Consider the following 20,291-nt stretch of genomic DNA (forward strand, 5'->3'; position numbering starts at 1 on the left):
TTCTTCTGTACCACCTGGAGGTTGGCAACTCTAGCTAAGGCAGAGGGAGTGCGTGTTCAGTCTTTTCCCTGCTGGCTATGCAGAATTCCTGAAGGCTTTAGCATGATGTGGCCGGTGGACCATTTGTACCGGACTGTAAAGTGCCAACCGTCAATCATCTCTATCTGTTATCTGGGGAACAATTGTTATTGTTGTTGTATCCCTGCAGCAGCAACGTCTTTGTTGCTACCTCTGAACCTTTGTACTCGGTGGAAAACCTAAATGGAAAACCTGCTTAATGGCACCATTTCTCTTTTGTAGAGTCAGAAAGCGCACACAACACAATGTCAGACTTGAAGAAAGAAGTCTCCTGCGTGAACCCCTTTCGCTCTGTCAAGGTAAGCACCTTGAGCACCTCCTAATCCCCTCCCCCTGAAAAGAAAAGAACTTCAGCTTGGCACGAAGGGCTTCTGGCTTCATCCTCTGCGAATAAATGTTTTTTTAAAAAGGCTTTTTGGTAGAGGCCAAATGCAGGTTGAGAGAGAGAATAGCAAACTTTGCACACACAAAAACACACACACAAAAAAACCCGACACTAGGAGTCAGCTTTGAAATGCACACAGTTCAGGCTTTTTAAAGTTCAGCCTTTCGACTTCATCTTGCATCAACCCCATTCCTGCTGGTTGGATGACTTAGAGCCGCGTTTCATACAGAACTGCCTCAGCATCAGGATTTTTCATGGAGCGCTTACGGAAGTTTGTTTAAATAAAAGGTGCACATTTTGGTGGCTTGGGTGACAATTTTCCCCATGAACACAAGAAGCTTCCTTCTACTGAATCAGACCCTTGGTCCACCAGGGTCATATAGTCCAACCCCCTGCACAATGCAGGAAATTCACAACTACCTCCCCGCCCCCCGACATCCCCAGTGACCCCTACTCCAGGCCCAGAAGATGGCCAAGATGCCCTCCCTCTCATCATCTGCCCAAGGTCATAGAATCAGCATTGCTGACAGAGGGTCTCCAGACTCCTCACCATCTTTGTTGCCATCCTCTGGACACGTTCCAGCTTGTCTACATCTTTCTTAAATTGCGGTGCCCAAAACAGGAGTGGGCACATGGCTGGTAAGGAAAGGGTTAAGCCTTTCCACCGTCTTTTGAAGTTATTGCTCCCCCCCCCAATATTTGTCAGGGTTTTTAAAGACATCAGCATGTAGCAACTGGCTCGGTTTTTCAGCGTCTGCAGAATCAGCGGGCATCACCTGCATGCTTTCAAGTATCTCTTGGCAGGTTCAGAAACTGGCATCTTCTTTTTCTCTGAGAAAGCTGAGAATCCCCTGGAAGCCGAATTCCACTGTGCTCACCACCACCTCCTGCCCTTTTTCTGTTCTCCTTTGGCACTGCAGCATGAAGATAGCGGTGTCCGTCACTCATAGAGTCATTAAAACAACACCTTTACATGGTTGACCTGGAGGAATCGAAAGGTCAAATCCAGCCCAGTTTCTCAAGGTTTGGTTCCACGTGCACAGGTCTTCCAAACAATCTAGGACAGCGTTTGCCAGCAGTACTCACTCCTTGGCTCACGGAGAGCCTGGGGTTGCCAGCTCCAGGATGGGAAATACCTGGAGATTTTGGGGGTGGAGCCTGGAGAGGGCGGGCTTTGGGAAGGGGATGTTGCTCAGAGGGGTATAATGCCGTAGGGTCCCTCCTCCAAAGAAAACCATTTTCTCCAGGGGAAGAAGAAGAAGAAGAAGAGTTGGTTTTCACCTGCCAACTTTATTTACCTTTTAAGGAGAATCAAACCTGCTTACAGTCTTCTTCCTTTCCTCTCCCCACAACAGATACCTTGTGAGGTAGGTGGGGCTGAGAGAGTTCTCTAGGATTCCACATGCATCCCATTTAGAAGATTCTGTGATAAAACAAGGAAGGGAGTATATCACTCACTGAGAAAATGTACTCTGTAATGTCCAAATAGATCTTCTGAGGAAGACAATAAGTTGAAACAGGAGTAAATGTACCGGAAACCTGTTAAGAGAACAAAGAAAAGAAATTAAGATCAAGAAAACAACTAAAGGAATTTATAAATGCTTACAGTATTATGAAGACATTCTCTTTGGATATTAATGTGTATAAACATTTGTGGAGAACCCAAACAAGACCATCTATGATGAAGATGTATTAAGATCAGCTATATTGGAAATATGCTCTACCTACATGTATAAAAATACTATTTCCTTGAGTGTAAACTTGTATTGTCATATGGAACACTGTTGTTCTGTTTAATGGTACACAGTGAGTAACATTGTAAATGTTTAAATTTTGGAATATAGTTCTATGAGTAGCTATACATAACCTGAGTTGCTTTTTTGGTATTGTACCTACCTGGAGGTTGGCAACCTGAGCCCAGAGGTAGCTTGAGCAGTCTGGCTGGAGAACCTACCCTCACTTACATGAAGCTCCTTATACTGAATCAGACCCTTAGTCCATCAAAGTCAGTATTGTCTCCTCAGACCGGCAGCAGCTCTCCAGGGTCTCAAGCAGAGGTCTTTCACATCACCTACTAGTCCCTTTAACTGGAGATGCCAGGGATTGAACCTGGGATCTTCTGCATGCCAAGCAAATGCTCTACCACTGAGCCATGGCCCCTCCCCAAATGTATTGTGGGAGGAGGGATTTAACAGCATGATAAGATGATATGAGAGCCAGAGTGGTGTCTGTTAAGGGGTCGGACTAGGACATTGGAAACCTGGATTCAAATCACCACTTAGCCATGGAAGTTTGCTGGGTGACCTTGGGCCAGTCACACTCAGCCCTGAAGAAGAAGAGTTGCCTGTTTTTCTCTATTAAGGAGTCTCAAAGCGGCTTGCAATCTCCTTCCCTTCCCCTGCCCAGAACAGACACCTTGCTTGCAGTATTAAGCCTTGTGAGGCAGGTGGAGCTGAGAGAGTTCGGGGAGAACTGTGACTGGCCCAAGGTCACCCAACAGGCTTCACTTGGAGGAGAGGGGAATTGAACCTGGTTCTCCAGATTAGAATCTGCCACTCATGTGGAGGAGTGGGGAATCGAACCCAGTTCTCCAGCTTAGAGTCCCCCACTCTTAACCACCACACCACACTGGCTCCCTGATCTCTATTGTCTGAAGATCAATTCCAGGAGATCTCCAGGCCCCACCTGGAGGTTGGCAAACATATGGGATGGGGTCCCCAGTGATACAGGAACTGTAAGGTTGCCATCTGCTTGGCATGCATCTGCTTGGCATGCAGAAGGCCCTGGGTTCAACCTCTTTCCCACCAGCAGGAGGTTTTTGGGGCAGAGCCTGAGGAGGGTGGGGCTTGGAAAAGGAGGGACTTCAATGCCATAGAGTCCAATAGCCAAAGCAGCCATTTTCTCCAGGGGAACTGATTTCTGTCGCCTGGAGATCTGTTGGAATAGCAAGGGATCTCCAGCTAGTACCTGGAGGTTGGGTACCTTATCTGAAGATCAATTTTGGGAGATCTCCAGGCCCCACCTGGAGGTTGGCAATCCTATGGGAAGGGGTTCCCAGTAATACAGGAGCCTCCATTCTCAAGGTTGCCATTTAAGAGAGGGATTGGCCATCTACACTCCCTTGAGCAGCTCAGAGGAAGGACAGGATAAAAACTTGAAGATTAGCCTCTGATATTTTGAAATTCTTTTTCATCGTGGCAGTTCTTCGTGGCGTGCCAGGCTCTTCTGCAGCTGACGCAGCTGATGGCATCTGGCTACATGAAAGGCTCCGTTTCGACCATTGAGAGGCGCTTTGGGTTCTCCAGCCAGACATCCGGACTGGTGGCTTCCTTCAATGAGGTATGCCTCTTTCCTCCCTGTCCCCTTTTCCCGTGCTTTTGCAGGCCCCTTGGGACTCCAGGGTTGCCAGGTCCCTCTTCACCACCGGTGGGAGGTTTTTGGGGCGGAGCCTGGGGAGGGCGGGGCTTGGGGAGGGGAGGGACTCAGAGTGCCATAGAGTCCAATTGGCAAAGCGACCATTTTCTCCAGGGGAACTGATCTCTACCGGCTGGAGATCAGTTGTAATAGCAGGAGATCCCCAGCTAGTACCTGGAGGTTGGCGACCCTACAGGACTCTCCTGTTGCTTGCCCAGGTGGGGAACACACTGCTGATCGTCTTTGTGAGTTACTTTGGGAGCAGAGTCCACCGGCCCCGGGTGATCGGCTGTGGGGCCATCCTCATCTCTGTAGCGACGTTCATCATTTCTCTTCCTCAGTTCCTACTGGGAATGTACGAGTATGACCGCTCTTTTTCGGGTAAGGACTCTTAATGCATGACTTGTTTGAGCTTTTCAGGTAGGGTTGCCAGCTCCGGGTTGGGAAATACTTGTAGATTTTAGGGGTGGAGCCTAGGAAGGGTGGGGTTTGGGGAGGGGAGGGTTAGGGTTACAACTACCTCTCCCAACCCCAACGACCCCTACTCCATGCCCAGAAGATGGCAACAACAATAAAAAAAACCTCCAGGATCCTTGGCCAATCTGGCTTGGAGGGAATTGCTTCTTGACCCTAAAGTAGCGATCGGCATTACCCTGGGCATGCAAGAAAGGGCCATGAAAGCCAAACACTGACGCAAACCTTCCTGCCCTTCTTCTCCTGCGACTCCTTTGAGCTTCCCTGTCACCTTCCTTCTAACCAGTCCCTTCTTAATGTAAAGTTCCCTCTTTTGAATTAAAATGTGTTTTGGACTTTAGGGGCAACTTTCCATTGACACGAATGTTGAAAAGAAATTGGAAGCTCCTACCAGGTGGGGACGTGGCTCAGTGGTAGAGCATCTGCTTGGGGTACAGAAGGTCCCAGGTTCAGTCCCCGGCATCTCCAGTTAAAGGGACTAGACAAGCAGGTGATGTGAAAGACTCCTGCCCGAGACCCTGGAGAGCCACTGCCAGTCTGAGCAGACAACACTGACTTTGATGGACCGACAGTCTGATTCATTATAAAGCAGCATCATGTGCTTGGCATGCAGAAGGTCCCAGGTTCAATCCCCGGCATCTCCAGTGAAAAGGACCAGCTTTTAGGTGATGGGGAAAAAGCTGGAGAGCCGCTGCCAGTCCGAGTAGACAATACTGGCCTTGATGGACCAAAGATCTGATTCAGTATAAGGCAATTTCATGTGTCTATCCTCTTAGTATGCATAAAGGCCCAGATTCAATCCCCAGCATCTCCAGTTAAAGGGACAGGTAAGTAGGTGATGTGAAAGACCCCTGCCTGAGACCCTGGAGAGCCACTGCTGGCCTGAGTAGACAATACTGACTTTGATGGACCAAGCGTCTGATTCAGTAGAAGGGTCTGATTCATGTGTTCATGTATACCAGGAAGCGCCTGGTATCTCATCTAAGATGTGCATAACTTTGAATGTGGTCAGGTGCTATATGAAGCACCTTTGTTATTGCTCATACTGAGCCATGAAATGACATCGCATCCTGTCCTGGTCCTGTTCAAATGGTGACTACCAAGCTGACCATGCAGTGATCTCTCAACTTTAAAGGAGAAAGAGGAGAAAACTAAATATTGCAGGTTGCATGAGTTACCATTGTTATTGTTATATAATCCCGCTTATGTATAGTAAGCCTATCAATTCATGCATAGTTATAATATGCATTTTCTAAATTTAATTATATGTGAGAGCCAGTGTAGTGTATTGGTTAAGAGCAGTGGTTTGGAGCAGTGGACTCTGATCTGGAGAACTCGGTTTGATTCCCCTCTCCTCCACATGAGGCTAATCTGGTGAACTGGATTTGTTTCCCCACTCCTACATGTGAAGCCAGCAGGGTAACCTTGGACTAGTCACAGCTCTCTTAGAGCTCTCTCAGCCCCACCTCAGCAGGGTATAATACCATAGGCCTTTTATGCATGGGTTATTTCCGTAGCGATCACCCTCCCTGATGACTTTGGGGCTTCGATTCCACGTCTTTTCCTACCTTTAGAAGTCACTTTGCTCTAGGGTTGCCAGGTCCCTCCTCGCCACCAGCGGGAGATTTTTGGGGTGAAGCCTGAGGAGGACAGGGTTTGGGGAGGGACTTCAGTGCCGTAGAGTCCAATGGCCAATGTGACCATTTTCTCCAGGGGAACATCTCTATCAGCTGGAGATCAGTTGTAATAGCAGGAGATCTCCAGCTAGTACCTAGAGGTCGGCAACCCTACTTTGCTCTCTCCCCGTTTCTGGATGCCATTTCTGGCAGTATCCAGAAAGCACGGGGAAAACACGGGGAGAGAGCAAAGTGACTTCCAAAGGTCGGGAAAGGCATGCATAATGAAATTGAAGCCCTGAAGTAGTCCGTGTGTGTGCGTGTGTGTGTGATCGGCATGGAAACAACCTATTAGGGTTGCCAACTTCCAGGTACTAGCTGGAGATCTCCTGCTATTACAACTGATCTCCAGCCAAAAGAGATCAGTTTACCTGGAGAAAAGGGCCACTTTGGCAATTGGACTCTATGGCATTGAAGTCCCTCCCCTCCCCAAACCCCGCCCTTCTCAGACTCTGCCCCAAAAACCTCCCGCTGGTGGCGAAAAGGGACCCGTCAGCCCTATAGGCCATGCATAAAAGGCCGTCGTCCACCCTCCAAAGCCCCCCTTTTCTCCAGGGGAATTGATCTCTGTCATCTGGAGATCGGTTGTCATTCCAGGAGACCTCCAGGTTGGTGCTCCAATGCAGTGGCCAGTCTGATTCAGCCATGCCATTTTCCTGATCTGAAGTGTTCCCAGGGAGCTCCCATTTGCCCTGTTGCAAATATACCTGTATGTTTCCCCAAGCAGAGCAAGAAGGAGCTAACAGGGCTGGTTTCCAACTGGGAAAATGACTTGGGTAAGGGCTTAAACCCCTCCCCCCATGCTGCAGTTCTGATCTGAATTGGTCCCTTTTGCATAGGGTTGTCAGGTCCCTCTTCACCACTGGCAGGAGGTTTTTGGGGCAGAGCCTGAGCAGGGCGGGGTTTGGGGAGGGGAGGGACTTCAATGCCATAGAGTTCAATTGCCATTTTCTCCAGGTGAACTGATCTCTATCGGCTGGAGATCAGCTGTAATAGCAGGAGATCACCAGCTAGTACCTGGAGGTTGGCAACCCTACTTATGCAGCTGATTTTCACTGTGTGGGATCACTCTGGAACCCCCATTTGCAGAATTCTCAGTGTCCCCTGTGTTTGAGCCCTTACTGATCTTCACGGTATCCATGGAAGGTAGGCAAGCGTTATCATCTCCTAGACAGCCAGCTTGGTGTAGTGGTTAAGAGTGGCAGACTCTAATCCGGAGAACCGGGTTTGATTCCCCACTCCTTCACACGAGCGGCAGACTTTAGTCTGGAGAACCATGTGGGTTCCCCACTCCTGCACATAAAAGTAAGCTGGGTGACCTTGGGCTAGTCACAGGTCCCTCAGAACTCTCTCACCTACCTCACAAGCTGTCTGTTGTGAGGAGGGGAAGGGAAAGCGAATGTAAGCCAGTTTGAGACTTCTTTAAAAAAGCTAGAGAAAATCGGGGAATAAAAACCAATTCTTCTTGTTACCATCCGAAGAGCTGAAATGCATCAAGTGTGGCTGGACTAAGGCTATGTAGTGAATTTGTGGCGGAGAGGAAACTCCACCTGGGGATTACCAGCTCATAACTATGTGACTATGCTTGTTCTACCCAACTTGGTTCCTTTAGAGAGTGGAGGAGGTCCTTTGGGAGCTACTTGCTGCAAGAGGGAGGCGTGCATTTTCATGTGTTCAGCAAGCCACCTCTGATCAGAGACAAAGAAGCAGGCAAGGAAGAGCAGAAGCCTAACCATGTTCCCTTCTGCCTCTGTAGACAACTCAAACCTTACAGATATCTGCCTCCCTGGCCAGCCAAGCATACCTGTTCCCGAGCAGTGCACTCTGAAGAGAGCGGCTGAGAGCCAGGTGGCCCTTTTCCTGCTGTTGCTTGGGCAGGCTCTGCTGGGGATCGCCACCGTTCCCATCCAGCCGTTCGGCCTCTCCTACGTTGACGATTTCGCCAGCAAAAGCAACTCGCCTTTCTACTTGGGTAAGGCTGGCGCTGGGGCAGCTCTGGTGCCCGGTACTCTGTAAACCCAGGCTATCAAACTGGGGGGGGGGGGCTGATGTATATGGGGGTGGGGAGGTCCCTGAACATGAGCATGGCAAAAGCCACAGCCTTTGGTGCATTTAAGCCTTGTTCAGGGAGAAAAGACAAGTACCAGTTTTGCACCTGTCTTTGTTCTGCACTAGAGCACTATTGTGCCTGTCTTTTTTCTGTACTATAGTATTGTGCCTGTCTTTTTTCTCTACTTGAGCAGTATTTTTTTTTAAAAAAAAATTTTTTTATATGAACAAAACAGAAAAGGAAAAAAATGAAGTAAATCAATATAAGATACAGAATAAAAAAGTACAAAACATTGAATTATATTAGTTGAATCAAGTGGTAAATGAATCCATATATAATACCTATAATACCCACCACCCACCTATAGTGAACTCCCCCTATATCCTCCCACCACCGTGAGAACTTCCGGCGAAGTGCCTTAACAGGTTAATTTTACAATAGCTTACCATACTACTAAACTTTAAAAAAATTATATCTATAGCTCGTTCACGAAATTAGTAAGATTAGTCTTTGCCAGTTTATCCCAATATGCAAAGGCCTTTAACCAAGACTTTTAAAATTCTTCCATGTCTTTCCCATGCAGGGAATCTGTTAGTTTGGCCACTCGCACATAAAACCATAGTTTTTCTCTCCAGTCTTTAATTGAGGGTCTATTTACCAACTTCCAGGATCTTGCTATCGTGATCCTCGCCGCTGCAAAACTATATTGACATATGACTCTATCACTTCTACTGATTTTAGCCATTGCAATCCCCAATAAACAAAAAGCCGGATCAGGTTTTACCTTAATATTAATCAAATTATTGGTTTCTTTTACTACCTTTCTCCAAATTTTTTTAATCTTTTTGCAAAACCACCAAGCGTGCATAAAAGTTCCACTTTCAATTCCACATTTCCAACATACCGTATATACTCGTGTATAAGCCGAGTTTTTCAGCACATTTTTTATGCTGAAAAAGCCCCCCTCGGCTTATACTCGAATGAGGGTCCCACTTACCTGTTCTCCAGTGCAGTGCGGGTGTTCTCCGGTCTCTCCCGCTCATCTGCGGGCGCCTGCAGCCTCTGTAGGTGGTCCGATGACTGCTGATATCTTCCGCGCATGCGCCGCGTGTCCGCCTCACGGGTGGGGGGAAAGCGAGGGGGCGCGGGAGGGTCCCTCGGGGGGGAGGGGGCGGACTGGCAGCCCCCCTCAGTGAGGGCGGCTGGGAGGGGGGGCTTGGGCGGTTATGAGGCGGGAAAGCAGTGTGGGGAGAGGGGCGCCTCCGACCCCCTCCTCAGAGAGTTCCAGCGGCCGCCGCTGCTGAGGAGAAAAAAAGACGGAGCGGCGAGGATGGAAGAGGAGGAGGAGGAGGAGGAGGAAGAATGGAGGCGCCCGACGCAGAGAGGGGGAGCGTGCGCACGGCGTAGGATGAGGGGGCGTGGCTGGGGGCGGGGGAGCGCGTGTTATAATATACACGCTGCGTTGTGTACGCACTGTGTTACTGCATGTGTTGCGTTAGCACTTCTTTTTCAAAGTCTCTTTTTTTTTTTTTATCCTGTTACAAATGGATCCCAATATTTCTAATCCTGGACCAAAACAAAAATGCAGGTCATACGAAGCTGGTTTCAAACTGAAGGTTGTGTCAAGAGCAGAAGAAAGCAATAACAGTATTGCAAGTAGGGAATTTTGTGTTGCTGAAAAACAAGTGAGGGAGTAGCGGAAAATGAAAGCTGACTTGCAAAAGATTCCAAAGGCAAAAAAAGCTCGACGTGGTTTAACAACTTCATATGGGGCTCTAGAGACTGAATTGCATAAATGGGTTATGGAGTGTCGCCAAAATGGTTACTGCGTAACACGCATGGGAATTCACTTATGTGCCCTTCAAATGGCTAAAGACAACAAATTAAAAGCACCAGGCATTGAAAATTTTGTTGCGTCAGCAGGATGGTGTACCCGCGTCATGAATAGGTTTGCCCTATGTTTGCGGCAAAGAACAAAGATTTCACAGAAGTTGCCAAAAGACCTTGATGAAAAAGTGACGTCATTCCATTCATTCATCATAAAACAAAGAAGGATCCATAACTATGACCTGGGAGATATTGGGAATATGGATGAAACACCTATGACCTTTGATCTTCCAAGCAACAGAACTGTGGCAAGTTTGGGAGACAAAACTATTTTACTCAGAACCACAGGAAATGAAAAAAACAATTTCACAGTCGTTCTGTCTTGTTTGGCTAATGGAACTAAGCTGCAGCCTGTCATTATTTTTAAAAGAAAGACCTTGCCTAAAAAGGTCAAATTCCCATCACGAATTACAGTGCGCGCACATATTAAAGGCTGGATGGATGAAGACGGAACAAAAAAATGGCAGGAAGAAATTTGGAACGGACGAGCAGGAGCAGCCTTAAAGAAAAAACCATCATTGCTAGTTTGGGATATGTTCAGAGGTCACACATCTGATGACATAAAAAAATTGGCAAAGTATTCTCAAGTTACTTTGACCATTATTCCAGGTGGGCTTACATCTGTATTGCAGCCCCTAGATGTGTGTTTAAATAAACCTTTCAAAGACCATGTGCGAAAGATGTGGCATGAATGGATGTCATCTGGTCAAGCCTGACTGACTAAAGTTGGAAATCTGATGAAGCCCGACATAGAATTGATAGCAAAGTGGGTTCGTGATGCATGGGATGAGATTCCAGAGGACATGGTGCAACGTGCCTTCAAGAAATGTGGCATTAGTAATGCTATGGATGGCAGTGAAGACAGCGCTTTGTATGAGAACGACAGCAATGATGGGGATGAGTGCGAACTCAGTGATGATGACAATGTCTATGCTGATAACCTCACACCAGCTACAGCTGAAGCTCTGTTTGGACATACAGATGATGATGAGGAATCCAGTTTTGAAGGATTTTAACTCTTGTGTTTTAGCTTGGTTGCTGATTGAGCTAAGGTTTTTGTACTTTTAAAGTTATTGTTGATTCAAAACCTAAAGTTATTCAAAACCTTTTAACCTACTGATGCCTCAATTAATGTAATTTTATTGTTATCTATTTTTATTTTGAAATTTACCAGTAGCTACTGCATTTCCCACCCTAGGCTTATACTCGAGTCAATACGTTTTCCCAGTTTTTTGTGGTAAAATTAGGTGCCTCGGCTTATATTCGGGTCGGCTTATACTCGAGTATGTACGGTAAATCTGTAGTTCCTATTTTCATTTTATTTGCCAACACAGGTGTGATATACCATCTGTAGAACATTTTGTACATGTTCTCCCTAACTTCACCAGAGATTGTAAATTTAAATTCTCTTTTCCATAGTATTTCCCATACCTCTAAATTAATATTATAACCTAAATCTCTCATCCATTTTATTATTACCGGTTTAATCCTTTCTTGCTCTAAGTTCATTTCTGTTAGAGTTCTATATATCTTACCTATCAATCCTTTATTTCCCAAGTTTAGTATTAATTCCAATTTGGATTTATTTCTATTAAATCCTATACGTTTATCTTTATTAAATATATCATTTAATTTATAATACATGAACCAATCTCTAACTTTAAGCTCTTCTCTTGTTTTGCCAATCATCTCTACTACAGTCAGTAATGTCTCTATAATTACCCAAATCTAAATTAAGTTGATTTCCTCTTTTCAAAAATGCTTCAATACTTGAGCAGTATTGTGCCTGTCTTTTTCTCTTCTAGAGCAGTATTGTGCCTGTCTTTTTTCTCCACTTGAGCAGTATTGTCTTTTTTCTGTACTAGAGCAGCATTGTGTCTGTTTTTTTCCTCTACTAGAGCAGTATCATATATTTCTTTTTTCTGTACGAACTAGAGCTTAAAACAGCCCAGGTGGCCAGCTTCACTCACAGAAACAGCACAGGTGGGAGGGTTGTATGCAGTTCATTGCTGCTTTCAGCTCATTTACATCTTTTCCTCCCTTCTGGGTTTTCGACGTGCGTTGATTAAAACACAATGGAAACCAATGTCATAGCATCTGAAGAGACCAACAAAATTTTCAGGGTACAAACTTTCAAGAGTCAAAGCTCCTGTCAACAGATCCCTGTCATCAGATCCCTCTGCCCCCCCCCCCACCAATCTTGTTGGTCTCTAAGGTGCTACTGGACTCAAACCTAGCTCTACTACTGCCGACCAGCACAGCCACCCTCCAAAATGGTCCTTTAGAGCAGTTGTTCTATTCCCACCCACCCCTTTGCAGGGATCATCTTTGCGGCGACCACGCTTGGGCCAGCGATCGCATTCGTTCTGATGTTCCTCACGTTGCGCATCTATGTCGACGTTGACAAAGTACCTGCAAGTGAGTTAAGAGAGCTTCCATGCGACTGTCTTCTTGAGAACACCAGTCCCAGGAAAGCAGAGGAGGGCCAGACTTCCTTCTGTCTTCTGTTGATCACGGCTGCTTGTACTAGCCTTGGCTAGGGCTGCCAGGTCCCTCTTTGCCACCAGCAGGAGGTTTTTGGGGGTGGAGTCTGAGGAGGGTGGGGCTTGGGGAGGGGAGGGACTTCAATGCCGTAGAGTCCAATTGCCAAAGTGGCCCCTTTTCTCCAGGGGAACCAACCTCTATTGGCTGGAAATCAGTTGTAATTGCAGGAGAGATCTCCAGCTAGTACCTGGAGGTTGGGGAGAAAAAAGGCACCTCTGTACTAATACCACGAGGTTAAGAAAACAGTACAGGATGATATATATACACTAAATTCAAATTTTATAAGCTACTGAAATGAAACAAGGATACATGACACATACAAAGCACAAATATATACAATATGTACAATCTGCATAAAGCAGAAATGATTCCAAAGGTCTCAACAGAGTACCAGGTAAGTATTAGTATTGTAATCTTTGTGTATAAAGTCCATATAAAGCCACAATCATCAATGGATACGGCCGTTTCAGATCCACAGCAGTGGAAATCTTTCCTCAGTCCTTCCTAAAATTAATATTATGCAATCAATATATAAATATATAAAGATTATGACTATTGATGATTGTGGCTTTATATGGACTTTATACACAAAGATTACAATACCAATACTTACCTGGTACTCTGTTGAGACCTTTGGAATCATTTCTGCTTTATGCAGATTGTACATCCAGTACCTGGAGGCTGGCAACCCTAGCCTTGGCGTGTTGCAATCAGAACTCCTGACTTTGCCTCACCTGGGCTCCCGGCCCCCCTCCTAAGATACCCAGAGGTTGGCAGTCCTACTGGACCAGAGCCTGCTTGCTGTAGTGGTTAAGAGCGACAGACATACAGCCTGATGGATGACCCTGGGCCAGTGACAGTTCTCTCAGAACTAGGGTTGCCAGCTCCCTCTTTGCCACCGGCAGGAGGTTTTGGGGGCGGAGCCTGAGGAGGGCGGAGTTTTGGGAGGGGAGGGACTTCAATGCGACACGGTCCAACTGCCAAAGCAGCCATTTTCTCCAGGGGAACCGATCTGTATTGGCTGGAGATCAGTTGTAATCGCAGGAGATCTCCAGCTAGTACCTGGAAGTTGGCAACCCTACCCAGCCTCCTTCCACCCGTCGGCCAGCTGAGTGTCGGTGGGTAGCAGAAGCCATCGGTGGGCGATTGCCTGCCATTACTGGGCAATTGGGCACCCTAAGAGAGACTCCCAACCCTGATTTTTGCCTCTCCCTGTTTTAAGGACGGTCAGGCCCCGAGCCAAGGGTGACGGCCAGCATTCGTGTCCCTGCTTTTCACATTTATAACGCATTTCTTAAACTTGTGAAATCCTTTTTGTGGGAGTGTAGCTTGAAAGGAATGAGTCTTATGGGCAAATTCTGTCTTGGCTTCACATATCCCCTTGATGGTTTATGTCCGGTAGGATCCCACATGTCGTACAATAATTTTTTGGCAAGGCCGCTGTTTATTGGCTGAAAATGATGTTTATTCCCGTCATTTTTTTTTTTTTTTTGCACGTTCCCAGAAAAGCTTGGACTGGTTAGAAGCCACAACTGTGATTGAGGTCCCCTCTCCATATTCTCTCTCTTTTTCTAAGCCCCCACCTGGAGAGGGATCCTGCTAAGCAGACCTCACACCATGGCCTGGAAACGTTCCTTTCCTTACTGAGCTGGGGAGAGGAGGGGCTGTGGCTCAGTGGTAGAGCATCTGCTTGGCACACAGAAGGTCCCAGGTTCAATCCCCGGCATCTCCAGTTAAACAGACTAGGCAAGTAGGTGATGTGAAAGTCCTCTGCCTGAGAGCCTGGAGAGCCGCTGCCAGTCTGAGTAGACAATACTGACTTTGATGGACCCAGGGTCTGATTCAGTAGAAGGCAGCTTCAAGTGTATTTAGGGAGGGGCTGTGGCTCAGTGGTAGAGCATCTGCTTGGCATGCAGAAGGTCCCAGGTTCAAGCGGTCATTCTCTTCCCGCGGGGCACCTTTCAGCTCTTCCATCTGCTTGTATTTCAGTGGGAATTCAGCTCTCCTCCAGTGATCCGCGATGGGTCGGCGCCTGGTGGCTGGGGTTCGTTTTTACATCCGGGCTGGCTGCTGCCTCAGCAATACCGTATTTCTTCTTCCCGAGAGAGCTGCCGAAAGAGGTGAGGACCTGCTGGGGGTGGTGGTGGTGAAAGGTTCAAGCCCTAACCCAAGCCGTCTTTTATCACGCTGCCTGCCAGATGAGCGAGCGGGTTGCTTCCAGCCCTGTTAAACCATAAAATCTAGGCCAGGGGTCCCCAACGTGGTGCCTGGAGGAGCCATGGTGCTCACTGACACATTTCCTGATGCCTGCCAAGTATTTTTGGAATAGGGTTGCCAACTTCCAGATACTCAATCAAAACAACAGCACACTAATTACTAATCAAATACATTGTATTAATAACAAAGTTACAAGAATGAAAAGGATACCTCACTAACTAGAGCATGCAAAAAGTACAGGTACAAAATGCAAAAGATACTGAACAAAACAATCACTAGAAATATATACACAATCTACAATGAATATGCAAACGTGGTCCCACAGTTCACTTGTGCAATTTCAACAAGGGAAAAGTCTTTTCAACACGACTATTTGCAGTTTTAACCGGGAGCGGAGCAGCCCTCCCTTTGTTTCGCTCGCAGTTTTGAAGTTGAAATGGATCCCTTAAAAAGGTAATGTAAAACGTGTGGTGGGGACCACAATCAGAATATGGTCAAATTCACAAGACAGTCGTTCAGAATCTCAGGACAGAACGCAGATCCTGGATATTCTTTGCGTTTCACCAAAAGAGGCTTCATCAACCTAAAAATACAAATTGCATGCATAAAAGGATTCAAATGAACCTATTGCCAACTAAACCATATAAACCATATAAACAATTGAATGGTAAATCTCCTGTGAGCCGGTTAGAAGTAAAAAGTAAAAGATAAACCGACAAACCTTGCATCTCTCTAGAAAAATTTCAGTTCACCTTGATGAAGGTTTGAAAAGTGTAGCAGCGTACAGTCAACCGTTGAATCGCTCTCTCTCTTAGTATGCTGTTCGCGGGAGAGCTGTAAATAGCACAGCTGTTGGAGTTTGTGTCAGCGTTCCCCTGGAGAAAGTGGCCGCTTTGGCAATTGGACTCTATGGCATTGAAGTCCCTCCCCTCCCCAAAGCCCGCCCTCAGGCTCCGCCCCAAAATCTCCAGGTATTTCCTAACCCAGAGCTGGCAAGTCCAGTGCCTCGTTCATGTATTTGCTTACATACTGCTGATTCGGGCTTGTAGCATGTTTTTGAAAGGGTTGTCAGTGGGTGAACAACAGACTGGTGTAACAAAGGCCTTTTATGCAGGGATGTTTCCCTGAAGTCACCCCCAGTTACCAGAATCTGGAAAATGCAGGCAAAACGTGCGGGGAGAGCGAGACAACCTCTGACCTGCAGAAAAGAAGTAGAAGAAGAGTTGGTTATTCTATGCCAACTTTCTCTACCACTTAAGGGAGACTCAAACCGGCTTACAATCACCTTCCCTTCCCCTCCCCACAACAGACACCCTGTGAGGTAGGTGAGGCTGAGAGAGCTGTGACTAGCCCAAGGTCACCCAGCTGGCTTCATGTGGAGGAGTGGGGAAACAAATCCAGTTCACCAGATTAGCCTCCGCCGCTCATGTGGAGGAGTAGGGAATCAAACCCGGTTCTCCCGATCAAAGTCCACCTCTCCAAACTGTCACTCTTAACCACGACACCATGCTGGCTCTCCAAAGGCATGCATAATCCAAAGGAAGCCCTGAAGCCGTTGGCGGGGATGATCGCAGGGAAACGTCCCTGCATAAAAGGATTTGTTTCCCTACTCCTACTCATGAAGCCAGCTGGGGGACGTTGGGCTAGTCACACTCTCTCAGCCCCACCTACCTCACAAGGTGTCTGTTACGGGGAGGGGAAGGGAAGGTGTGGACAGAGTCATCTTCTCTTGCCATTTTGCGCTGCCAAAAAGGAAAGCAAAAATTGCTGTAACTGTTAGAGAGCAACGCTCTGGGCAGTGATGAAAATAAGTCTTCTCTTTCCCAGATTGCTTTTGGCTCATTGACGGGCAATTTCCCCAGCAGATCCCATCAAGCGAATCATGTTCTCAATTTGGCCCCAAGGGGAGGGAGTACTTCTTTGGTTCTTTGCTGAGCTCTGCAGAGAATTGCTGGCACCCGCGTTGCTGCCAGCCGCGTGAAATGAATTGCTCTATTATTTCGGCAAGGCCAACAGCTAGGGTTGCCAACCTCCAGGTGGTGGCTGGAGATTTCCCGCCGTTACAGCTGATCTCCAGGCGACAGAGATCAGTTCCCCTGGAGAAAACGGCTGCTTTGGAAGGTGGACTGTGTCGCATTATACCCCAAAGAAGCCCCTCCCCTCCCCAAATCCCACCCTCCTCAGGCTCCACCCCCAAATCTCCAGGTATTTCCCAGCCTGGACCTGGAAACCCTACCAATAGCCAGGGCCTTGGTCGTACCTGATTGCTAACGATCCCTTGGCATGTTTTGTAGGCAGAGCTGTGACACTCCCGGTGCTCTGGCCACATCCCAGCTTGGCAGTGGGTTTCTGGGAGAGCCAGTGTGGTGTAATGGTTAAGAGCAGTGGTTTGGAGTGATGAACTCTGATCTGGAGAACCAGGTTTGATTCCTAGGCTTGCCAGGTCCCTCTTTACCACCGGCAAGAGGTTTTTGGGGCGGAGCCTGAGGAGGGCAGGGTTTGGGGAGGGGAGGGATTTCAATGCCATAGAGTCCAATTGCCAAAGTGGCCGTTTTCTCCAGGGGAACTGACCTTTGTCTCCTGGAGATCAGTTGTAATAGCAGGCGATCTCCAGCTAGTACCTGGAAATTGGCAACCCTATTGGTTCCCCACTCCTCCACATGAGTGGCGGAAACTAATCTGGTGAACCGGGTTGGTTTCCCCACTCCTACACATGAAGCCAGCTGGGAGACCTTGGGCTAGTCACAGTCCTCTCAGCCCCACCTACCGCACAGCGTATCTATTGTGGGGAGGGGAAGGGAAGGCGATCGTAAGCCGGTTTGATTCTTCCTTAAGTGGTAGAGAAAGTCAGCATATAAAAACCATCTCTTCTTCGTCTTCTGTTTTGTCTTCATCTTCTTCTTTGTCTTCTTCTTCATCGTCTTTTTCTTCTTCGACTTCTTCTTCCTGCCCATGTTCCACCTGCTCTTTTTGGGAACCTTTGCCTACCAGACTCTGCAGCCAGCCAAGCATGGGGCAGAAGGCCCAGAAACAGGACAAAGTTCCCACCCAGAAGATGTTTCTTGTAAGGAAAACATGGCTCTAAAGGAGGAGATGTAGAGCAAAGAAGTGGGGAGGGGTGCTTAACCTAGGGTTGCCAACCTCCAGGTGGGGCCTAGAAATCTCCCAGATTTACCACTGATCTCCAGACTACAGGGGTCAGTACCCCTGGAGAAAATGGCTGCTTTGGAGGGTGGACTCTTGGGCATTATTCCCCACTGAGGTTTTGACCAAACACCACCACCCTCAAGCTCATACCTGCCGCAGCTCTCCAGGGTCGCAGGCAGAGGACTTTCACATCACCTACTTGCCTAGTCCCTTCAACTGGAGATGCCGGGGATTGAACCTGGGACCTTCTGCATGCCGAGCAGATTCTCTGCCACTGAGCCACAGCCCCTCCCCATGCGTGATTATCACAGAGCAAAATGTACCACCCTTTCCCCCAGATCTAGCATGCGATGTAAAGTTTACGGCCAGACTGTTTCAATGTCACCAGAAAGGCAAACGGGGCATCAACTTCCTCCTTTTCTACCGGAGGATATTTAAATGGAGCTTTTCTTCCTTTAGGAGAAGTGCTGACTTTGCCGTGTCTGTTTGATTTTATGCCACGTTCTTTGCACAGCGCCAAATTGATTTGCCCCGAGGGAATCTAGGGGGAAAACGATCCACGATAATGAAATTCTGGAAGTACTCTGGAAGTACTTGGTTAACCCCAAAGCCAGAGGGGCAGAGAGAGAACCAACTAAAGATTGTCTTGATAGTTTGGTGCTGTGCCCAGGAACAATCAGAGAGAGAGAGAGAGAGAGAGAGAGAGAGAGAGAGAGAGAGAGAAATCCCCTAGCAAAGTAGGGTTGCCAACCTCCAGGTACTAGCTGGAGTTCTCCTGCTATTACAGCTGATCTCCAGCTGATAGAGATTAGTTCCCCAGATGAAAATGGCTGCTTTGGCAATTGGACTCTATGACATCGAAGTCCCTCCCTTCTCCAAACTCCGCCCTCCTCGGGCTCCGCCCCAATAACCTCCCGCTGGCGGCGAAGAGGGGCCTGACAACCCTACTGCAAAGCCTGAGTCGGGCATGGAGGGAAAATAAGACTTCTTGTAGCCATGTCCTCTTCAGACTAGTTGGGGAGAACTTGTTAAGAAAAAATGTTGGTAATATGAATTTTTGGTAATGATCCTCGCTCCTAAAATCCTTCATGCATGGTCCTAAACAATCTGGGGCTGGATTTTCTGAAGGACTGCTTCCCCCAACATACCGTTGCCAACCTCCAGGTGGAGATCTGGAGATCTCCTTGAATTATAACTGATCTCCAGATAGGGGTGCCAACCTCCAGGTACTAGCTGGAGATCTCCTGCTATTACAACTGATCTCCAGCCGATGGAGATCAGTTCACCTGGAGAAAATGGCCGCTTTGGCAATTGGATTCTATGGCATTGAAGTCTCTCCCATCCCCAAACCCCTCCCTGCTCAGGCTCTGCCCCAAAAATCTCCTGCCAGTGGTGAAGAGGGACCTGTCAACCCTACTTTAAAAGCATTTCTCTCATTCTAAAAGACAAAATATTTCATAGGGGTTTTTTTTGCAATAGGTAAAATAAAGGTAGTCCCCTGTGCAAGCACCGGGTCATTACTGACCCATGGGGTGATGTCATACCTTGACGTTCGCCAGGCAGACTATGTTTACGGGGTGGTTTGCCAGTGCCTTCCCCAGTCATCTTCCCTTTACTCCCAGCAAGCTGGGTACTCATTTTACCCACCTCAGAAGGATGGAAGGCTGAGTCCACCTTGAGCCGGCTACCTGAAAGCGACTTCTGCCAGGATCGAACTCAGGTAGTGAGCAGAGCTTGGACTGCAGTAGTGCAGCTTACCACTCTGCACCACTGGGCTCTTTTTTGCAATATCCCCCCAAATTTCCAAATTGCCCATTGGAAAAATTGGGGGGGGGAAGTGTCAGAAAAAATGGGGGAGGGAGCACACTTTTCCCATTTTTTTTCTAGTCCCCCAACCCCCAGGCCTTCACCACTCTAGATTGCCGACCGCACCTCAACTTTGGGGAGAAATGCTTTTATTCTAAATATGAGCCAGAACATGAAACCAAGCTGCAGCCCACCCGACACCAGATGTTGTCTCTCCTCCCCCAAGTCATCCAAACACAAACATTTAGCCCCAGGAATTTCAGGAACCAGAGCTTATAAAATAAACACTAGCAGTTGGTGGTTTCGGGAGGCATTCATTTATCATCCCGTTATTTATAAAGACAAACAGATGCAATCAATTCCCTTAAAAACAAGAACTCCCAATTCCTCTTTTGAACGACTGAATTTAGCAGGGTTCCGTTTATGTTGAAGGAGTGCATTTGTCTCAGATCAACTTTTATTGTGACAAACTATGTCGCTGCTGTGCTGGCGTATCTCCCTGGAACAGATCTGTGTCAGTGAAAACACAGGGAGGGGTTGTGTCTTAGTAGTAATCTGCCTGGCATGCAGAAGGTCCCAGGTTCAGTCCCTGGCATCTCCAGTTAAAAGGAAC

The 20,291-nt window shown here is 47.5% G+C and overlaps 1 protein-coding gene across 1 annotated transcript in view; it reads left to right on the plus strand.

The window, feature by feature from the left end:
* Positions 1-323: 323 nt before the first annotated feature.
* Positions 324-20,291, plus strand: part of SLCO2B1 (solute carrier organic anion transporter family member 2B1) — a 40,330-nt gene continuing 20,362 nt past the window's right edge. Inside the window, exons 1-6 of the mRNA XM_056858818.1 lie at positions 324-377; positions 3,665-3,802; positions 4,096-4,258; positions 7,784-7,999; positions 12,284-12,382; positions 14,498-14,628. Coding sequence (XP_056714796.1) covers positions 324-377; positions 3,665-3,802; positions 4,096-4,258; positions 7,784-7,999; positions 12,284-12,382; positions 14,498-14,628 — 801 coding nt within the window. The remainder of the gene's footprint in view (positions 378-3,664; positions 3,803-4,095; positions 4,259-7,783; positions 8,000-12,283; positions 12,383-14,497; positions 14,629-20,291) is intronic.

This window comes from Euleptes europaea, chromosome 12 (genome assembly GCF_029931775.1).
Source record: "Euleptes europaea isolate rEulEur1 chromosome 12, rEulEur1.hap1, whole genome shotgun sequence".
NCBI classification, from domain to species: domain Eukaryota; kingdom Metazoa; phylum Chordata; class Lepidosauria; order Squamata; family Sphaerodactylidae; genus Euleptes; species Euleptes europaea.